Raw genomic sequence first — 15853 nt, 5'->3', positions numbered from 1 at the left:
GCCACGCCCCGCCGCCGCGCAGGGCCGTCCGCTTCCCTCCGGAAGCGCCGCGCTCTCGCGCCGCCGGCTGCGGGCGGGTGGGTCTCGCGGCGGTGCTGGGCCTCGCGCGCGCCGCCGCCATCATGGGGGGCAAGAACAAGCAGCGGACCAAGGGCAACGTGCGGGTGAGCGCGCGGGCGGGGGAGGGAGGGAGAGGCGCGGCGTGGCGCGGCGCAGCTGGGCCCGGCGGGGCGGGTCCCCGGCCTCCCCCCTCTCCGCTCCACTGATGGGTCCCGGCCTCCCCCGGCGCTGGGGCTGCGGCCTCCCGCCTGGGCGTGGGGGAATTGTGTGTGCGTGTTTAGTGCGCACGGTTCTTGCGAATCTTCTTCCTCCCGTGTGTTCAGAGAGGTTCAGGGGACACGGAGAAGCGTGTCCGTGTAGTTACGGTTGCGTAGGCACAAAAAATAGTTCTTCGGTAGTCACATAAACTCTGTCTTATTAACTTTAATTCCCAGTTCCAATTTTATGATTTTTTTAGAGTAATGAGAATTTGCCGAATTCATTGTACTTCTTTTTTTTTGAATTTTTGAGGTGTCAGGAACCATGAAACATTACAGAGATGCTTGAAGCATCAGCCAGTTTGGGGATATCATCCTCTAAAAATTGTGCTTGAAATAAATGGGAAGCTAGTGATACGATGAGCACAGTGTTGATTTAACTGTGACAAGCTGCATGAGTTGCTGGGCTCCAAAATGCTTGCTTTAATACTAGTGGGACAGCATTAAGTTATATTTAATTTGTACTGCCTTGCTCCATTATTCTGTATCCTCTTTGGGCCCCTTAATTTTTGCCGGTAATATCTTCTTGTGTGATAGGTTCTCTAATCCCCACCTGTCCCAGCCCCCTCCATTAAGAACATTCCTTGGAAGCAGTATCAGTTTGTATGTAATGACATGAAAAAAATGGAAGGAAGAAAAGGAGTGAAGGAGGGCAAATTATTTCTTAATAAATTGTTCACATACAGAAGTATATGGTTACTGTACTTTTTCATATATATGTAAAAATAATGTAATTTTCCGTAAGTATTCACTGATTAAAGTCATTATGAGAAAATGGAATGCTGATTCTAAAATAATATTTCAGGTCAAATTTCTATGTTTAAAGTGTAAATAGCCTTCTTTGTAGAGTTTTGTTTTAACTAGAAGGTTAATTATACAATATAAATAAGTTCATTTTTTTTTTCAAATGCATGAAGAAGGTTTATAAAATCATTTTGATAAGAAACAAAATAGTTTAGAGCAGCCAAAATTTATAACTGACTAATGTCTCTGTTTTTTAATCAGCCTTCTAGTAGTGGCCGAGCAGCTGAGCTCCTTGCCAAAGAACGTGGAACAGTGCCTGGGTTTATTGGCTTTGGAACCTCTCAGAGTGATCTAGGATATGTTCCTGCAGTTCAAGGAGCAGAGGAAATAGACAGCCTTGTTGATGCTGATTTTCGAATGGTATTGCGAAAACTCTCTAAAAGGGATATCACAACAAAATTAAAAGTATGTATGTCCTTTGTCCACTGTAGATTTTTTTTTTTTTTTTTTTTTTTTTTTTTGTGGGAAGAGCAATACACTTTTCTGAAGGGTGGGAGAGGGATCCGCCAAGGTAACCAGTTCATTCCAATAAATTTCCTAGAACATACCGTTATTGTTTCACCTCTACTTTTACATGTCACATAAACTATGTTTGGATGTGTGCAATACAGACAGTATCTCAGAGGACTTCTGTAAAAGTCCCTCAGGCACTGAATTCATAAAAATATCTTTAAATATATTACTTCTTGCTCAATTGAAAGAAATAAATTGATTTGTTGAAAATGAGAATTACAGTACTTAGTAGAAGCTAGTAAGTTACATAAAACATCTACTTGATGTTTCTTAAACCATATTGCTGATTTTTTGATTTTAGGCTATGCAAGAGTTTGGGATGATGTGCAAGGAAAGAGAAGCCGAAGTTGTTAAAGGTGTTCTGCCTTACTGGCCAAGAATTTATTGTAAAATCTCACTAGTAAGTATTAAAATATCTAAATTTAAAACTTCTGGAGGTGTTCTGTGAAAACTCTTTAGGCAGTAGTGTTGATATATTTAACTATTTATATTTGTTGGATTTCTCATCTGCTTCTAGTAAAAAACAAAGTAGTGTTCCTTGTGGTTGTTATGTTTCAGTATTTGCCATGGGTGAAGCCCTGCACTGTTGATGCCCAAGCTATATTTTTGGTATGAGGATAGCTAGCTGTTACAACTTTGAAAGGATGATAGAATTTCTTCAACAGAAGAAGTCTCTCTCTCTGTCTTAAAGTAGAGAGCAGAACAGATTAAAAGAGTGTGCTGTTCAGTTAAGATAATTATAAATCTTCTTGAGCTAGGACTAATAGCTGACCAGCCTGATCATTAAATAAATAAAAGCATGTGTAGCCAGCTAAGCGATAACATTCTGATACTTTGGATATGTGTTAAAATACTGTATCTCAACAGACTACTGTTGTAAACAGGATATTGGACAAAATGAATCACTATTCTGATCCATTAGAGCAATTCCCGATACTTTTTTTTTTTTCTTTTTAGATGCCAGGAGCGTGGAAAGTCATGATGCTGTAAATTTGTACACAAACAGTTGAAAGTTGTAAATAAGTGATTTGTGTAGGCTTCTGGATGTTTTAATTAAAAAAAAAGTCTTACTTGAAGACTGATTCTCTTCTCCTGTGTTTCTTTTCAATGTTTGTATAAAACAGAAATAACAACTGTAGTTAGGGATTTTAAGGTTACATCTGTTTGGATATATAGCACATATTAGACGTTAGGACCCTCTTGTGTATCTAGGGATGCTACTGAAAGACTTGCTTTTATTTTTTTGCATATTTTCAAATCTCTCTAGCCCAATTCATTGCATAAATGCATGTACTTAGAGAGAGCTTTTCTCTTTAGGTGGAAGACATTGGTATGTAATGGTATACTAGAAAAATTTTTGCTTTGAAGTACTTGGCATCAAAAAATATACTTCTTAAAACAATAAAATCTTTTTTTTTTCCTATTTTAAACAGGATCATGATCGCCGTGTTCGAGAAGCAACTCAGCAATCTTTTGAGCAACTCATTCTTAAAGTAAAGAAACACTTGGCTCCTTACTTAAAAAGTATCATGGGATACTGGCTGATTGCTCAATGTGACATATACTCCCCTGCGGCTTCTGCAGCAAGAGTAGCTTTTGAAAAAGCTTTCCCTTCAAGCAAGCAACCTGAAGCCTTAGCATTCTGTAAAGATGAAATTCTTAATGTGAGTTTATGTATCTAAGCTTACTATAGTAGTTCTATAAGGTTTTGCTTGAGTATATATCACCTGTTAATACAAATTCAAAAACTCATTCTGTCCCCATCCATTTCTAATGGTTTAAATTTCAGTAAGACTTCCCCCCATACGCACCTGAAATTTCAGTGCTACTAAACTAAGGTCAAGAGAAGACAGACAAATACAGCTCTTTATTTTTTTACATACAGTTACACTGACTGGAACCATACAACTATAGAAATGAATATGAAGTAAACTTTCTTGCTTGTATTTTGATGTAGTGATGCTCAGTCATCAGATACTGTTGCTCACGGATAGAGTAATGATGCTGGTATGGTTTAGCTGCAGTGATAGAGGACTAAAGAATGCTGAGCACGGTTTCAGAAAGCCTCTCTGAGATTTGTGCTTGCTAAGGTTCGTGCTCTTCTGCCATCACATAGGAAACCAAATTGTCTGAATTTAAGAAGGTGAAAGTCTGCATTGTTGTTCTGTCATATGGAAATGTAGTTGTTTGTTTTGTCTCAGCAAGTCTTTTTGTGAGAAGCATGTCAGCACAGGGCCGCAACTTCTGAAGTCTTAAAAGTCTGGATTCAAACATTACCACCATTATTTTGAACATGAGTCAATTGCATTCTGTTTGTGCTTGGTAGCATATCTAAAACATGTTTAGTAATGACTTCACTGAGGTGTAAAGATACTTTTGAATAATGTGTAGACGATGTGATTTGCTTGTAAATAGCAAGTTCTCATGGTATGTGTGTGGTTTTTTTTTTGTCCCCCCCCCCCCCCACCTTCCTTCTCCTTCACTTAGGTACTTCAAGATCATCTTCTGAAAGAAACACCTGATACACTCAGTGACCCACAGTATGTTGACCTACTTTAAAGTACATTTTTTAGTTGGTATTGGGTGTTCTCTTGTCCTGGGGTGTAGTGGATTTAGTTGTTCCAAGAGAGAATAGTCGTTCAAGAGACCATGCTGCCAACTTTCTTTGGGGCTGAAGTACAAGTATCTTAAATTGCTGTTGATAATGTTATCTGTTGTCTAGCTCTTGTTTCAGTGTTTTTTTTTTTGATTTAGCATTCATGAATACTTGGGAAACAAGATGTCTCCAAACTATTTCTAACACTTGCAAAGTAATTTGTTAGTATGAGAAGTATGAGAACCTATAAAAAGTTTAGGTATCTATATTGGTACCATTTGAAATCAAAAGAAAGACAGAAAAAATGAAGACACTATAGTTATAAAGAGCTTTAGAAGCCTACTGATTAATTCACTGTTAATTTTTTATTTTGTTTTTTTGAGAACTGTACCAGAGGAAGAAAGAGAGGCCAAATTTTTCCGGATTCTCACCTGTTCCTTGTTAGCTTTAAAGAAGTTGCTGAGCATGTTGCCAAAAAAAGAGATGCATTCACTGGAGGAAAAGTTAATACCACTTCTATCTCAAAATAAATTTTGGAAATATAGTAAACACAGCATACCGCAGGTAACTTTTTTTAAATTCTTTATTTTTGTGGGGTTTAGTTAGAGATAATATGCTGAATTATGTTTGAAGTGGTTCTAGGTTTTAAGGTTCTAGACCTTAAATACACAATATTATAGACACTATTACTCTAAAATACTTCTAATAGGCTAATTTATTATTTTGATGCCACTGTCATCTACTACTTGGCAATTTGGAGTTGTTTCAAAATCACGCAGAAGAAACAAACTGTCATTTTACTGCACATGTTCACAGTGCTTTGAGTTTCATTATTTAAACTATTTTCTTGATCTTTACTCTGCCAAGAAGTAGCTGCCTACAGTGATGAAAAAATTGATTCTCATAGTAGTTTAACTTTTTTAAAGGTGCTTTTGGATAAACATGCCTATCGGAAGTGTATTAGAAAATAAATGTTCAATATATCTATTATTACTGATAGATGTCTTACTTGATAATCCTGTAATTATTTTAAGTAATTTCTTTATTTTTAATAACACCTACTTATGTGATAAAGTACTGTGACTGAATATTGCAAGTTTGTGTGGCTTCAAAAGGAACATTATAAAACTACAGATAGTGAAAGAGTATTGTTATTTGCTTAAAATGTTTATTTTTCTGTGGCTTTCATCAGGTTCGCTCGGCTTTCTTTGAGCTGGCTTCCGCTTTTTGCCAGTGCCTGCCTGAGCTGGTGAAAACTGAAGCACCAAGAGTTTGCCCTGCTGTTCTTCACAGCATTGATGACAGCGATGCAGTGGTGTGCCCGACTCTTTGGGAAGCTGCACTTCATGTTCTTGCCACAATTGAGGTAACATGGGAAATAAAAGGCAGGTGTTTTATTTAAATGTCATATTTAACTCCTCACAAAGTGCCAGTGTTTTCTATGTAGAATTGGGAAGAACAGTTTGCATTTTCTTTATTGTTAACAACATGGACTTCTCAATGCTACACACCCTTTCTTCCTCCTTATGGTACTCATTTTAACTTTAAAACACAGTGTATCCAACATCTCTGCAAATGAGAGTTGTTCTGTCAGATTGAATTAATCTGAATGTCCTGGATTAAAAATAGTCACTAATAAGTAAAATAATATTTAAAACCTTTCTCTTGATTAAAGAAGGTTACAAGAATGGCCTTCTCTGCATTTTTGTTTTGCTCGTTTTCCCCTTCTAAATTAACGCTGAGCATGATAACCGTTTTTGTTTTCAAAGTGAAATACCGGCTTCACTGAATTTAGTAGCAGGCCAAGCAGTGCTTCCATAGACTAGGATGGTATCAAGGTTTAATGCTGCAGATCAGTTTTGTAAATACTGGCATAAAGTGTAACAATTTCTGAAAAAGCAATGTGTTTAACCGGTTTGTTATAGCTATAGATATCTGGCACCATGATAAATCAGGTGACAAAAGTGTTCAAGGGGGAGGAGAAAAGTGCTGAGATGTTCTTAAAATAACAGCCTTTTGCGGTGAGTTCTGAAGTTTGTGATGCTTCTACAGGTAGGATTTAGAAATCATTGTGTATTCTTGATTTTTTTTTTTTAAAAAAAAAAAAAGAACTGAGAGTTAAGTACAGGACCAGATGTCATGGTGATTTTTATGAACTACCCTTAAATGCAGGATCATTAAGGAGAAACCTTTAACTGAGGCTTGCTAACAAGGAAACTTTCTTTTCCTCAAACAATACTGAAATGGCTTTATCACATTAAATTCTTACAGTTCATAAACTGAAATAGGGAGATAAGGGTTTTTTGTGTGTTGTTTAGAAATACTGGCAAGGCTATTTAAATATGACAGTAACTTGCTGTGATTGCAACATAGGGAGTTAGACTGACTGTCCAAGTTCTTCCAAGGCAATAGAGTTTGTTTTAATTCAAAACAACTGTATTTCTTTCTGAAGGACTGTTGGAGTCATGTAAATGCCAGAAAAGGAGTTCTGCCAAAGCTATGGACAGTGCTTCGAGAAGGTGGACGAGGCCTAGCTACTGTCATATACCCGAATCTCTTGCCATTCATTAGCAAGGTACCGCCTGGTATTGCAGAACCAAAGCTGGATTATTTCAGAACTTTTTTCAGCTCTGTAATTCAAGGGTATGAATCACAAATTTACTCAATTCTCTCTTTTTTGAAATCTCTTTCATTTACACTTTGAAGTAGGATTTTCCTCATTCTTTTCCTCATTTGAGGGGGAAAAAAAGATACTAGTTTTTTTATTATGTTTTTTGAGCATTTTAAAATAGGTAATTATATATTCTTCGACTGGGGGATATTAAAATACACATCAATTGTTTATTTTGTGAAAAGACTGTTTCCACTAAAATATTTGAAAAATTAATGTTTTCTAAATACTTCTATGTCTTAAACTGGAGTCAATCCTTTGTAGCTGTCACTGTCTTCTTAAATCTTCAACCTTCTTTTCAGTTTTGTCTGTCTTGTCTAAAATATTCTTATTTTTCCTGTCAAACCTCATGTTTATTCCATGAAAAGTTTTAAAATGGGAAATTAATTTAGTGTTAAGAATGGCTTTGAATATATCAGACTCTTCTCAGCAGTGCATAATTATTACAGAGCTTATAGAAGATTAGGATTTTAGTTGTGAAACTTACTCCGCAGGAGCTTGCTAATTCTCATACTAATTGATTTTAAAGGATTTGAACTTTATGCTTTGCCTTTAAAATACTTTGAAACTAACTTTCTATCAAATGTAACTTAAATACTTTTATGCGCATTATAAACTTAAAACCATACATAAATTACTTAGTGACTAAAGTACAGCTTATTTAAAAATCAATTCTTGATTGACATTGGATGGTCAATATTAGTTCCTTCTTCCCCTCCAAGAACTCTATGTAAGGATTGCTTTTGAAGGGCACATTGAATTTTATTGCAAGTGGTACAATGTTTCTAATATCTGCATGGTAACTTAATGAAAATTAGACTACACATAAAAACTTACTTTGACTCAAACTGATCATGGTGAAATTGTCTGTTTTTCTCCTTATTTTTATGATTGGTTCCCATCTGTTTACAGTTCATTTCATATGGCACAGGATTAAAATAGTGACATTTTCAAACCCCTGCTGTGTGTATAGAACGAAGAGATTGGAAAAATAGGTGAAAGAGTGGACAGTGTACTTGCATGTTTTTTTCTGCACTTATACAGATATCTCTGAATCCTAGAAATTGATGAAAAAGTTATTTTAATACAGGCTGTGTTAAATGTCTGTATTTATTTTCTTGACTTTTTGAACAAGTCCTGTTGAATTGTTCTGATCTGACATCCCATATTGTTTTCCTGATAAAAGCAACATATTCAGGGTTACACTAAAGCATTTTAACTGGGTTTCTCAGAAGTATAAGTGATAGATTTGTGTTTTTCCTCATGTTGCCTTTCAATAGGTTGTCAAGTGAGCGAGCAGTAAGTAGCAATTCAGAAAGTTCAGCAATTATAGCTGCATTTATGGAATGTCTGCGCTTTGTCATGCTACAGAAAATAGGTGAAGAGGAGGAGCAAAGAGAGATTCACCAAATGCTTATATATGACCAGGTATTAACTAGAAATACTTAATACTGTTGTATAGGTTTTTAATAATTCGAAGTTAGAAAACTAAGTTTCTGTGACAATTTGTTCATCTATAGAAAGTCTCATTAGATTTTATGAAAAAAGTAATGTTAGTTACTCAGATTTTTATGTGCTATAGAATCAGCCCTTCCAGTGCGAGGTTTAAATTAAATGTTTTTAAAAAGACCATCTTGTAGCTCTCTCTCACTTCTCTATTATGTGTGCAAGCATAAGTAGTCCTGAATTTTTTTTTGGAAATGCTTCCAGAATGCTTTGTCAAAATTACAGCATATCTTGGTATTATAAAAAATAAAAAATAATCTATTTGAGTTTGTGTACTTTAATTATTTCTTGTCTTTATAGCTAATTCCTCTTACCAATGCTGTGCTTAAGGAGCCCAGGTTACAGAGTGGACCATTATTTTATCAAATTGCAGAAACACTGAGCTCTTGGGAAGCTAAAGCAGAACTCTTCAGTGATGATGGCACAGATGAAACTTTCCAGAAGCTATTATCAAGTTTTTGGGACTGTCTTTTAAAAATGTGTGTGCTTCATGTTGATACTTTGGACACAGATGAGAAAACGTTGCTTGCTATATCTGATATGCTAGAAATTCTTCAGAATCCAAAAAGTGCTACAAAACCAAATAAAAGAAAATCTCTAAAAATCAGATTTACGGATGAGGATGAATCTGAAAGGAACACAGAGAATGGAAAATTTACAGAAGTGAAAAATAATAGTGATTCTGAAATACAGGCTGAACAACAACATAGTTTGCCTTTAAGGAAAGAACCTTTAGAAAATTTAGTCTGCAGCCTTGCTGAACTAAGTATTGTGTATGTCAACGAACAGAAGTCAGAACAGCACTTGAAATTCCTCTCTGCCCTGCTCAGCTCTTTCTCTTCAAAAAGAGTTTTTCACGTACTTTTAGAGCAGGGAAGTGGTGCAAGTTGTGCTCAGGCTAAATCCCAAGAAAAGATAAAAGCTAATCATGAAAATCCATCTGTGCAATTTCTGCATCTGAATTTAATAACTTGGCTGAAAGAAGACTGGAGGAAAGACACCTATTTTCTTGTTGATATTTTGTACAGTGTGCTTAATTGTTGTAACAGTAGCGATGAAAGGAAAATCATTCTTGATGATTTAACAAAGGTACGACTCATTTTGCTGATAGGTTAATTTATCAAAGTGATTAGTCATTCCTTTTTGTGGGATGTGATTGGTTAGTTTTTATTTTGGGGTTGGGGAAGATGTTCCACACTAACTTGGATAACTTCATCATGAAGAAGGTAGACTTTTTTTTTTTTTTTTTTTAAAAGAAAGTTGACATTAGACTGTTACTGTGAATGATTATGACATCAGTATATGTCCCCTCTTATATGGCATAAATCATAAAATAACAGAAATAATAACCTGTTCCTTTATGCAGTTTAATTCTGTATTAGCCATTGGTGATCTTTCTCTTAAAGAAGAGAGAAGACTTGGGAGGCAAAGATTGTGGTATAATAAAAATAGAGTATAAAAAAAATCCTCAGAATAAATTTGTTATTGAAACTTAGCAACTTCTGCTTCTTCCCTGCAGAAATTTAAGTTGTAAAACAGTTAAAATGGTATTAAATACTTCAAATTCATCAAAGAATTTCTGATGAACTTTGTGGGATTTTGTTTTCCTTCTAGATGGATCTGAAATGGATTATTCTTCTCCAGATAATTCAAAAGGTACCTTTTAAAACTGTTTTTTTTCTTATTTTGAGTGTTGTTTATTTTTATTCCCATTTAGATGTGGAGACTCTTACAAATGAAATGGCAATGTTGGAAAAAAACCCAACAATTTTATCTTTGTAACTTCTATTTTTGGCAGTTTTTGTTTGTTTGTTTGTTTTCTCTGAACTAGACGGATTTCTCATTCATTTCTGCTCATCTTAAGCTAGAGAGAGAGGAGTTTGATGTAAGACCGATGATTTTAGGTTAATCATCTACATACGTGTCTTCGTTCTCCACTGATTATCAGTATGTGCACATTTATTTTTAAAATGGGTATATAAACTCAGGTATTGTTCATAGAACCCCCCCCCCCCCAAACACTGATGTAAATTAGGTATATATTCAGAACACTTTAGAAGATTATTTGTACCATCACCTTTGCATCATCCCTACAAGGAGAACATAATATCCCATTTTTGCACATGGGAGTGACTGACAGGTAAGTGATTGCATGGGAAGAAATGGAAAGTATATTACAGTTTTTGGACAAGAACTCTTAGCACTTGATTTATAATCCAGCATGTGGACCACAGTATCTTTCCTTACAGATATTGTGTACTTTATGAATCCTCAGGTTTTTTTATGATTTTTGTTAATTAGAATGGCTTATCACCAAAATAATGTTTTTCTGATTTGTGACCTGCTGTTTGTTTTTTACAGAAATTCAGATGCTGTAAATAGATTTTATTTCACGTAACATGGTCATCTAAACATTATTTTTCTAACTTTGAGTTAATCATTCTCTAGACTCTGTAGTTAGAGAAAAGGGCGGGGGGGGGGAAGCTTTCTTTTCACCCTTCGACTCATTTCACCTAAAATCTGACATAGCCACAATAAGTTGCTGTATCTTGTCTGTCTAAAGAGGAAGTTGAGGGGGATTATTGCAGGCATGGTACTTAAGTACTTGCTGTTTACAACAGATAAGATTCTCACTCTGTCTTTGTAGAATTGAAATACTATTTCTGAGGACCGCATACCAGTCTTACTTTTAGTTAAAATAAAAATCAATAACCTCAAAAGGCTAATAAAATTATTTTCTTGTGATTCAGGCATGCTTAAGCACAACAAAGCTTTCCTTAGTCTCTGACTGGCTGAAAGGAGAGACACTTGGAGAAAGACTTGTAATGCTGGCAGATGATCTGTGTCATCTGGGTTTGAAACCCATCATGGCCCCATCAGAATCTTCCTCTTCAGAAAGGTGGACCCTCCTGAGCTTAGTGTTGTCACAGCACATTAAAAATGGTAAGTACATTTATTTTTTGAACTCTGCAAAGTGTTGCATTTAGACTTTATGCTTGACTTTATGCTTTTGCTATACTTTACCTTGGGAGGAAGTCCTTAAGATCTTCCAGGTTACTTAATTTATAACTTTTTTTTCCCATTTTTAACCTGAGCCAATTAACCATATTCAGTTTAATTTCATAAACACTAACTTGCAATTGTGGCATCACATTTTTTTTTGGTCTGTGTAGCTGATGTATCAGTGTTGGATCTGGATAACTTGAAGAAAACTTAAGTAGTAGTTGGATTTATTACCTAAGCTGCTGTAAAATAATATTGTTAGCTTTTAAACCGTGCTGTCTGAAGTTTACCTTTGAAACAGCATATCAAGAATCAATGGTTATAGACCCATGTGTGCAGTTAAAAATTGTTTTGAGCCATTTTTTGTTAAACTTACATATTTGGGGGGAGGTGGAGGGAAGTGTATGCGCTCACGTTATAAATGTATTCTTTTTTTTATTTAAAACCAAGCACAGAAAAAAACTTTCATTTTTTTTTTCCTTGCACTTTGTGGCATCTGTGATACAGACTTCTCTACTGGAATTGAATTTATACCCATTACAGCCATCTTACTATGTATATTTGTAAACAGTGCATCCTGGGTGTGCTAAAATGTTATTGTTTGTGTTGTTGAAATTTTGGAATTTGATGCAAAGGAACACCAGGGAAACATTCCTCACTCCAGATAACGTGTTCAACAAACTTGCTTGTGAGTCAGAGGCTGATTATTCAGTGACTTAGTTTGTTAGCTCAAGAGGCAACATGCACAAAACAGAACACAAGAAGTTTGGTCTGAGCATGAGGAAAAACTTCTTTACTGTAAGGCTGACAGAGCACTAGAGCAGGTTGCCTAGAGAGTTTGTGGAATCTCCATCCTTGGAGATATTCAGAAGCCACCTGGACACGATCTTGAGCAATGTGCTGTAGGTGTTGGTCTGGATGATATCCAGAGGGCCCTTCCAACGTCAACCGTTCCATCATTCTGTTAGGGCAAATGAAAATCATTATACTGCTGGTGTGTCAATATCTTGGGTATTGCCTGTAGTTTCAGTCGCTGCGATATCTTCATCTATATGCTTCTGAAAAAGGGTTCAATAGAAGCAGAAAATGTCCAAAGAAAGATGACAGGGATGGTTAGAGAAATGTAGTGGCTTCTGTTTGTAGAGGGAATAAAATGGATTAGAACCTTTGAGCTTGCAAAGGAAGTGATTGGAGATGAGGTTGTGACAAAGAGCCATAAAATCATAATCTGTTTGGAGAAAACAAGTAGGAAAAGTTTTCTCGTTATTTCTGAAAACATAAGAGCCAGAGGTTGTCTACAGGTTAGACAGCAGGCTGGAGAACAGGAAAAGATATACTTTTTCATATAGTTCATAATAAAATTGTGAAACTCACTGCCACAGGATGCTTTGGAGTCTTAGCGCAATCAGAATGGTACTAAGCATGTTTATGGAAGATAAATCTGTTTAGGGTAATTAGTTGCAGTGATCTAGAGGCAGTCTCTGGCTCACAGTTGATTGGCAGAAGTTAGAAAAGCACTTGAGGGAAATAGAGCAAATACAGAATGATCCATTTATATACCTTTCATTTAGACAGATTTAGGTGTTTTGGAAAAACAATACTTGGCTATGTGAACCTTTCTCTAGAAAATTCTAGATAGCTGTTGAATACAAAATTGAGTTCAGCTTTGCAATAAAACTGTTTTGGCCTTGATTTTTTTGCATTCAATAGTAGTAAATAAACTTTTAAAAAAGCAAGTATGTGAAAGCAGTTGCACTTATCAAGTAATAAAAGCATACCTCTTTTTTTCCCCTTCCCAATAGAATCCTTAATTGGTGAAACTTTTGTTGAAAGGATTATTGATAAACTTCAAGCAGCGTTGTCTAAAGCTAGGGATCTTTCTGAAGCTGGAAATACAGAACCATCAGTATCTTTCATCTGTGATGTAGCCTCAAGCTTTTTCAGCTCAGTTAAAGGTTGCTTACTGATGCCATCCTCAGAAGACTTGCTGTTCACCATCTTCCAGTTGTGTGCTCAGAGGCAGGATGCTACACACTTATCAGGTAATTTGGAAAAAGAATTGTATTCCAGACCAAATTTAACGTTGAGATGTTATTTTTTTTTCAGTTATTTTATTGATCTCTTAAAATTTGTCCTGTAGTGGAGCATCAGCTAAGTAGTAGAATGGGGAAAATGTTTAAAAATCTGAAGGGAGCTTTTTCTGATTTTGCACATTTTCTTTTCTTTTCTTTCTTTCTTTCTTCTTTTTTTTTTTTTTTTTGAAAACAATAGATAAAAGTGAAGCAGAATTCCTAATTATTTTCTCCCAGAAGGTCACAGAAGACAGTTCGCTAGAATAAAGAGGACGTGAAAACTGTATTATGAAATTGCAAGCCTTGAAAGTATTAGTTTTCCTAAACACTGTTCCAGTTTGCAGCTAGTTCTTCTGTCAGCTTTTATAAAGCCCATATGATGGTTATAATTGGGTTTTATCAGATACACAGCTTTTATGCTTTTTTCCAGATATGCTGTTTTTTATAATGCAAACGTAGGATTTTTGCTGCATTTTTTTGTGTGGAGAATTTCTTCTGTTACCCATTCTAGATCAGGGACATAACATTTCAGAGAGGGGAGATGGCTTTATCAAAATATGCTTTTTTTTGGCTGCTGTGAGAATCCAACTAAGTTAATCAAATCATAATTTTTAGAAAAAGAATTTCTAGAAATTCTCCTAGAGTTTCCCAGCTAAAACACACAGATACTAAATATTCTAGACATGTTGCTGTAAAGGCGCCACAGGGGGGCTTCCTCTGTGTTGGGAGCAGGAATTGAAAACTCACTTGAACTTAACTTTTTATAGCTGATTAAATCTGAATTTTTCTTTTTCGTGAGACAGATGGAAGAATTTAGTATTGAGCACTGGCAACTGTAGCTGACATGAAAATTTGTGCTTTGGTTTACAATGCCAGTAGTTACTTCTAAACATCAGGTCTAGTGCATCTTGACAGACATTTCAGACGTTTTTGACATCACTATCCCTGTGCTTCCGCTATTTTTGAAATTGATATGCCATACTTCTAAAGTGTTGTAAAAATAAATTGAGGTCTTTGAAATGCAAAGAATGAACACTTTGTTGTTCTTTCAGTAGTGCAGAGGTTTCATTGGAAAAAATGCATGCAGTCACTAAGCTAAAGATAACTGGTTTCAGAACAAATACATGTATATCAGATCAAGTTGCTCTGGCAAATTGAGTCCTCTTCTCTCTTTCCAACAGTGTCTCATTTTCAAACTGGGATGCTGATTTATATTCTTTGAATGCAGAATTTGAGAGTAGTAAGTTGAGTGTATGTATTTGCTGGTATAGAGGCAAAAGAGGAAATGTTGCAGTATTAGAATTGAAGTAGAACAGTGTTAACCTGAAAACCAGTGCTGCTTTCCAGGAGAATACCTGTGCTGTGAATGTTCAGTGTTTTAAACAGATTTGGAATCTTAAAGCCCTCATGGAGATATTGTAGTAGATAATAGGAATCTCACTCTTTTCTCAAATATTAAATTGGAATTTATTTAAAATTACTATGCCACAACAAAGCTGTGTATTTGCTCTTGATAGCTGTCATATATGTAAAAGAGAATTCTATTCCTGCTCTAGCACCTTAGTTTTACACATGTGATTGTTACTATAGACTGTAAAATGTAACCTAGGAGTTTACCTGTTTGTGTATTTTTTGGGGTATTTTTTGTGGTTTTTGTGTGTGTGTGTTTTTTTTTCCTTCCTACAATAGATTTACTTATGTGTAAATTAAAGCACACTTGGATGTCTGGTGTAAATTCACTTGTACATCAACTTCGAAGTATGCAGAAACAGAGCACCTTTTTGCATAAATCTGCACTGTGGGTCAAGAATCAAATTCAGTCTTCCTCTTTGGATGTTAAAAGGTAATTGTACATGTCTGTTTCATAACATTTCTCTCCAAAACAGTCCAAGGCTGTGCTAGTCTGTATTTAATTAGCATCTTCATTGTTTAAAGTTTTTTCAGCATATCAGAAGTGAGAACTGTGGCTTAGAGCTCAACTTAGCAATGTTGTACCAATAGCTTTTTATCAGGGTAGAACAAGGCAGCTTGGTTTTACTGGATAGTGCTGAACTTACTTGCAATGTTTGCCCTTTTCTCAGCCTGCAGGTTTTGATCTCCACAGTTAGTGATCTGTTATCTAAGCTGCTGGAAGCTGAAGGACTACCTGGATATCTTGTGGGAGCTTATGTTGAGCATATTACACCAAACAAAACTGAATGGGAGAAACTGCATGAGTCCCTATCCACTGAGGTAGGAAAATGGTAACTGATGCTGTAGTTGATCTTACTTATCTCGAAGGTTTGGGCTTTTAGAGTAATGAACGTGCCTGTTTTGACACAGCACTGTGGTTATGAATACACATGTCTGACTAGAGGTTCTTTTCAGCCAC

General features: G+C 35.8%; 1 protein-coding gene across 4 annotated transcripts in view; it reads left to right on the top strand.

Annotated features, from left to right (window-relative positions):
- The first annotated feature begins 36 nt into the window (after positions 1-36).
- Positions 37-15853, top strand: part of LTN1 (listerin E3 ubiquitin protein ligase 1) — a 36056-nt gene continuing 20239 nt past the window's right edge. For all 4 annotated transcript variants that reach the window (XR_009961042.1, XR_009961041.1, XM_062598126.1 and 1 more), the window contains exons 1-15: positions 37-164; positions 1323-1526; positions 1936-2034; positions 3068-3298; positions 4122-4174; positions 4614-4794; positions 5423-5596; positions 6683-6873; positions 8182-8329; positions 8708-9496; positions 10022-10063; positions 11158-11350; positions 13213-13452; positions 15172-15325; positions 15564-15714. Coding sequence is in view for 2 of the 4 variants with exons in the window: in XM_062598126.1 (XP_062454110.1) it covers positions 123-164; positions 1323-1526; positions 1936-2034; positions 3068-3298; positions 4122-4174; positions 4614-4794; positions 5423-5596; positions 6683-6873; positions 8182-8329; positions 8708-9496; positions 10022-10063; positions 11158-11350; positions 13213-13452; positions 15172-15325; positions 15564-15714 (2892 nt within the window). In the remaining 2 variants the exon portion in view is untranslated. The remainder of the gene's footprint in view (positions 165-1322; positions 1527-1935; positions 2035-3067; positions 3299-4121; positions 4175-4613; positions 4795-5422; positions 5597-6682; positions 6874-8181; positions 8330-8707; positions 9497-10021; positions 10064-11157; positions 11351-13212; positions 13453-15171; positions 15326-15563; positions 15715-15853) is intronic.

This window comes from Rhea pennata, chromosome 1 (assembly GCF_028389875.1).
Source record: "Rhea pennata isolate bPtePen1 chromosome 1, bPtePen1.pri, whole genome shotgun sequence".
In the NCBI taxonomy this organism is placed as follows: domain Eukaryota; kingdom Metazoa; phylum Chordata; class Aves; order Rheiformes; family Rheidae; genus Rhea; species Rhea pennata.
The sequence above is the reverse complement of the archived record's forward strand: the minus strand, read 5'-3'. Positions and strand labels throughout refer to the sequence as shown.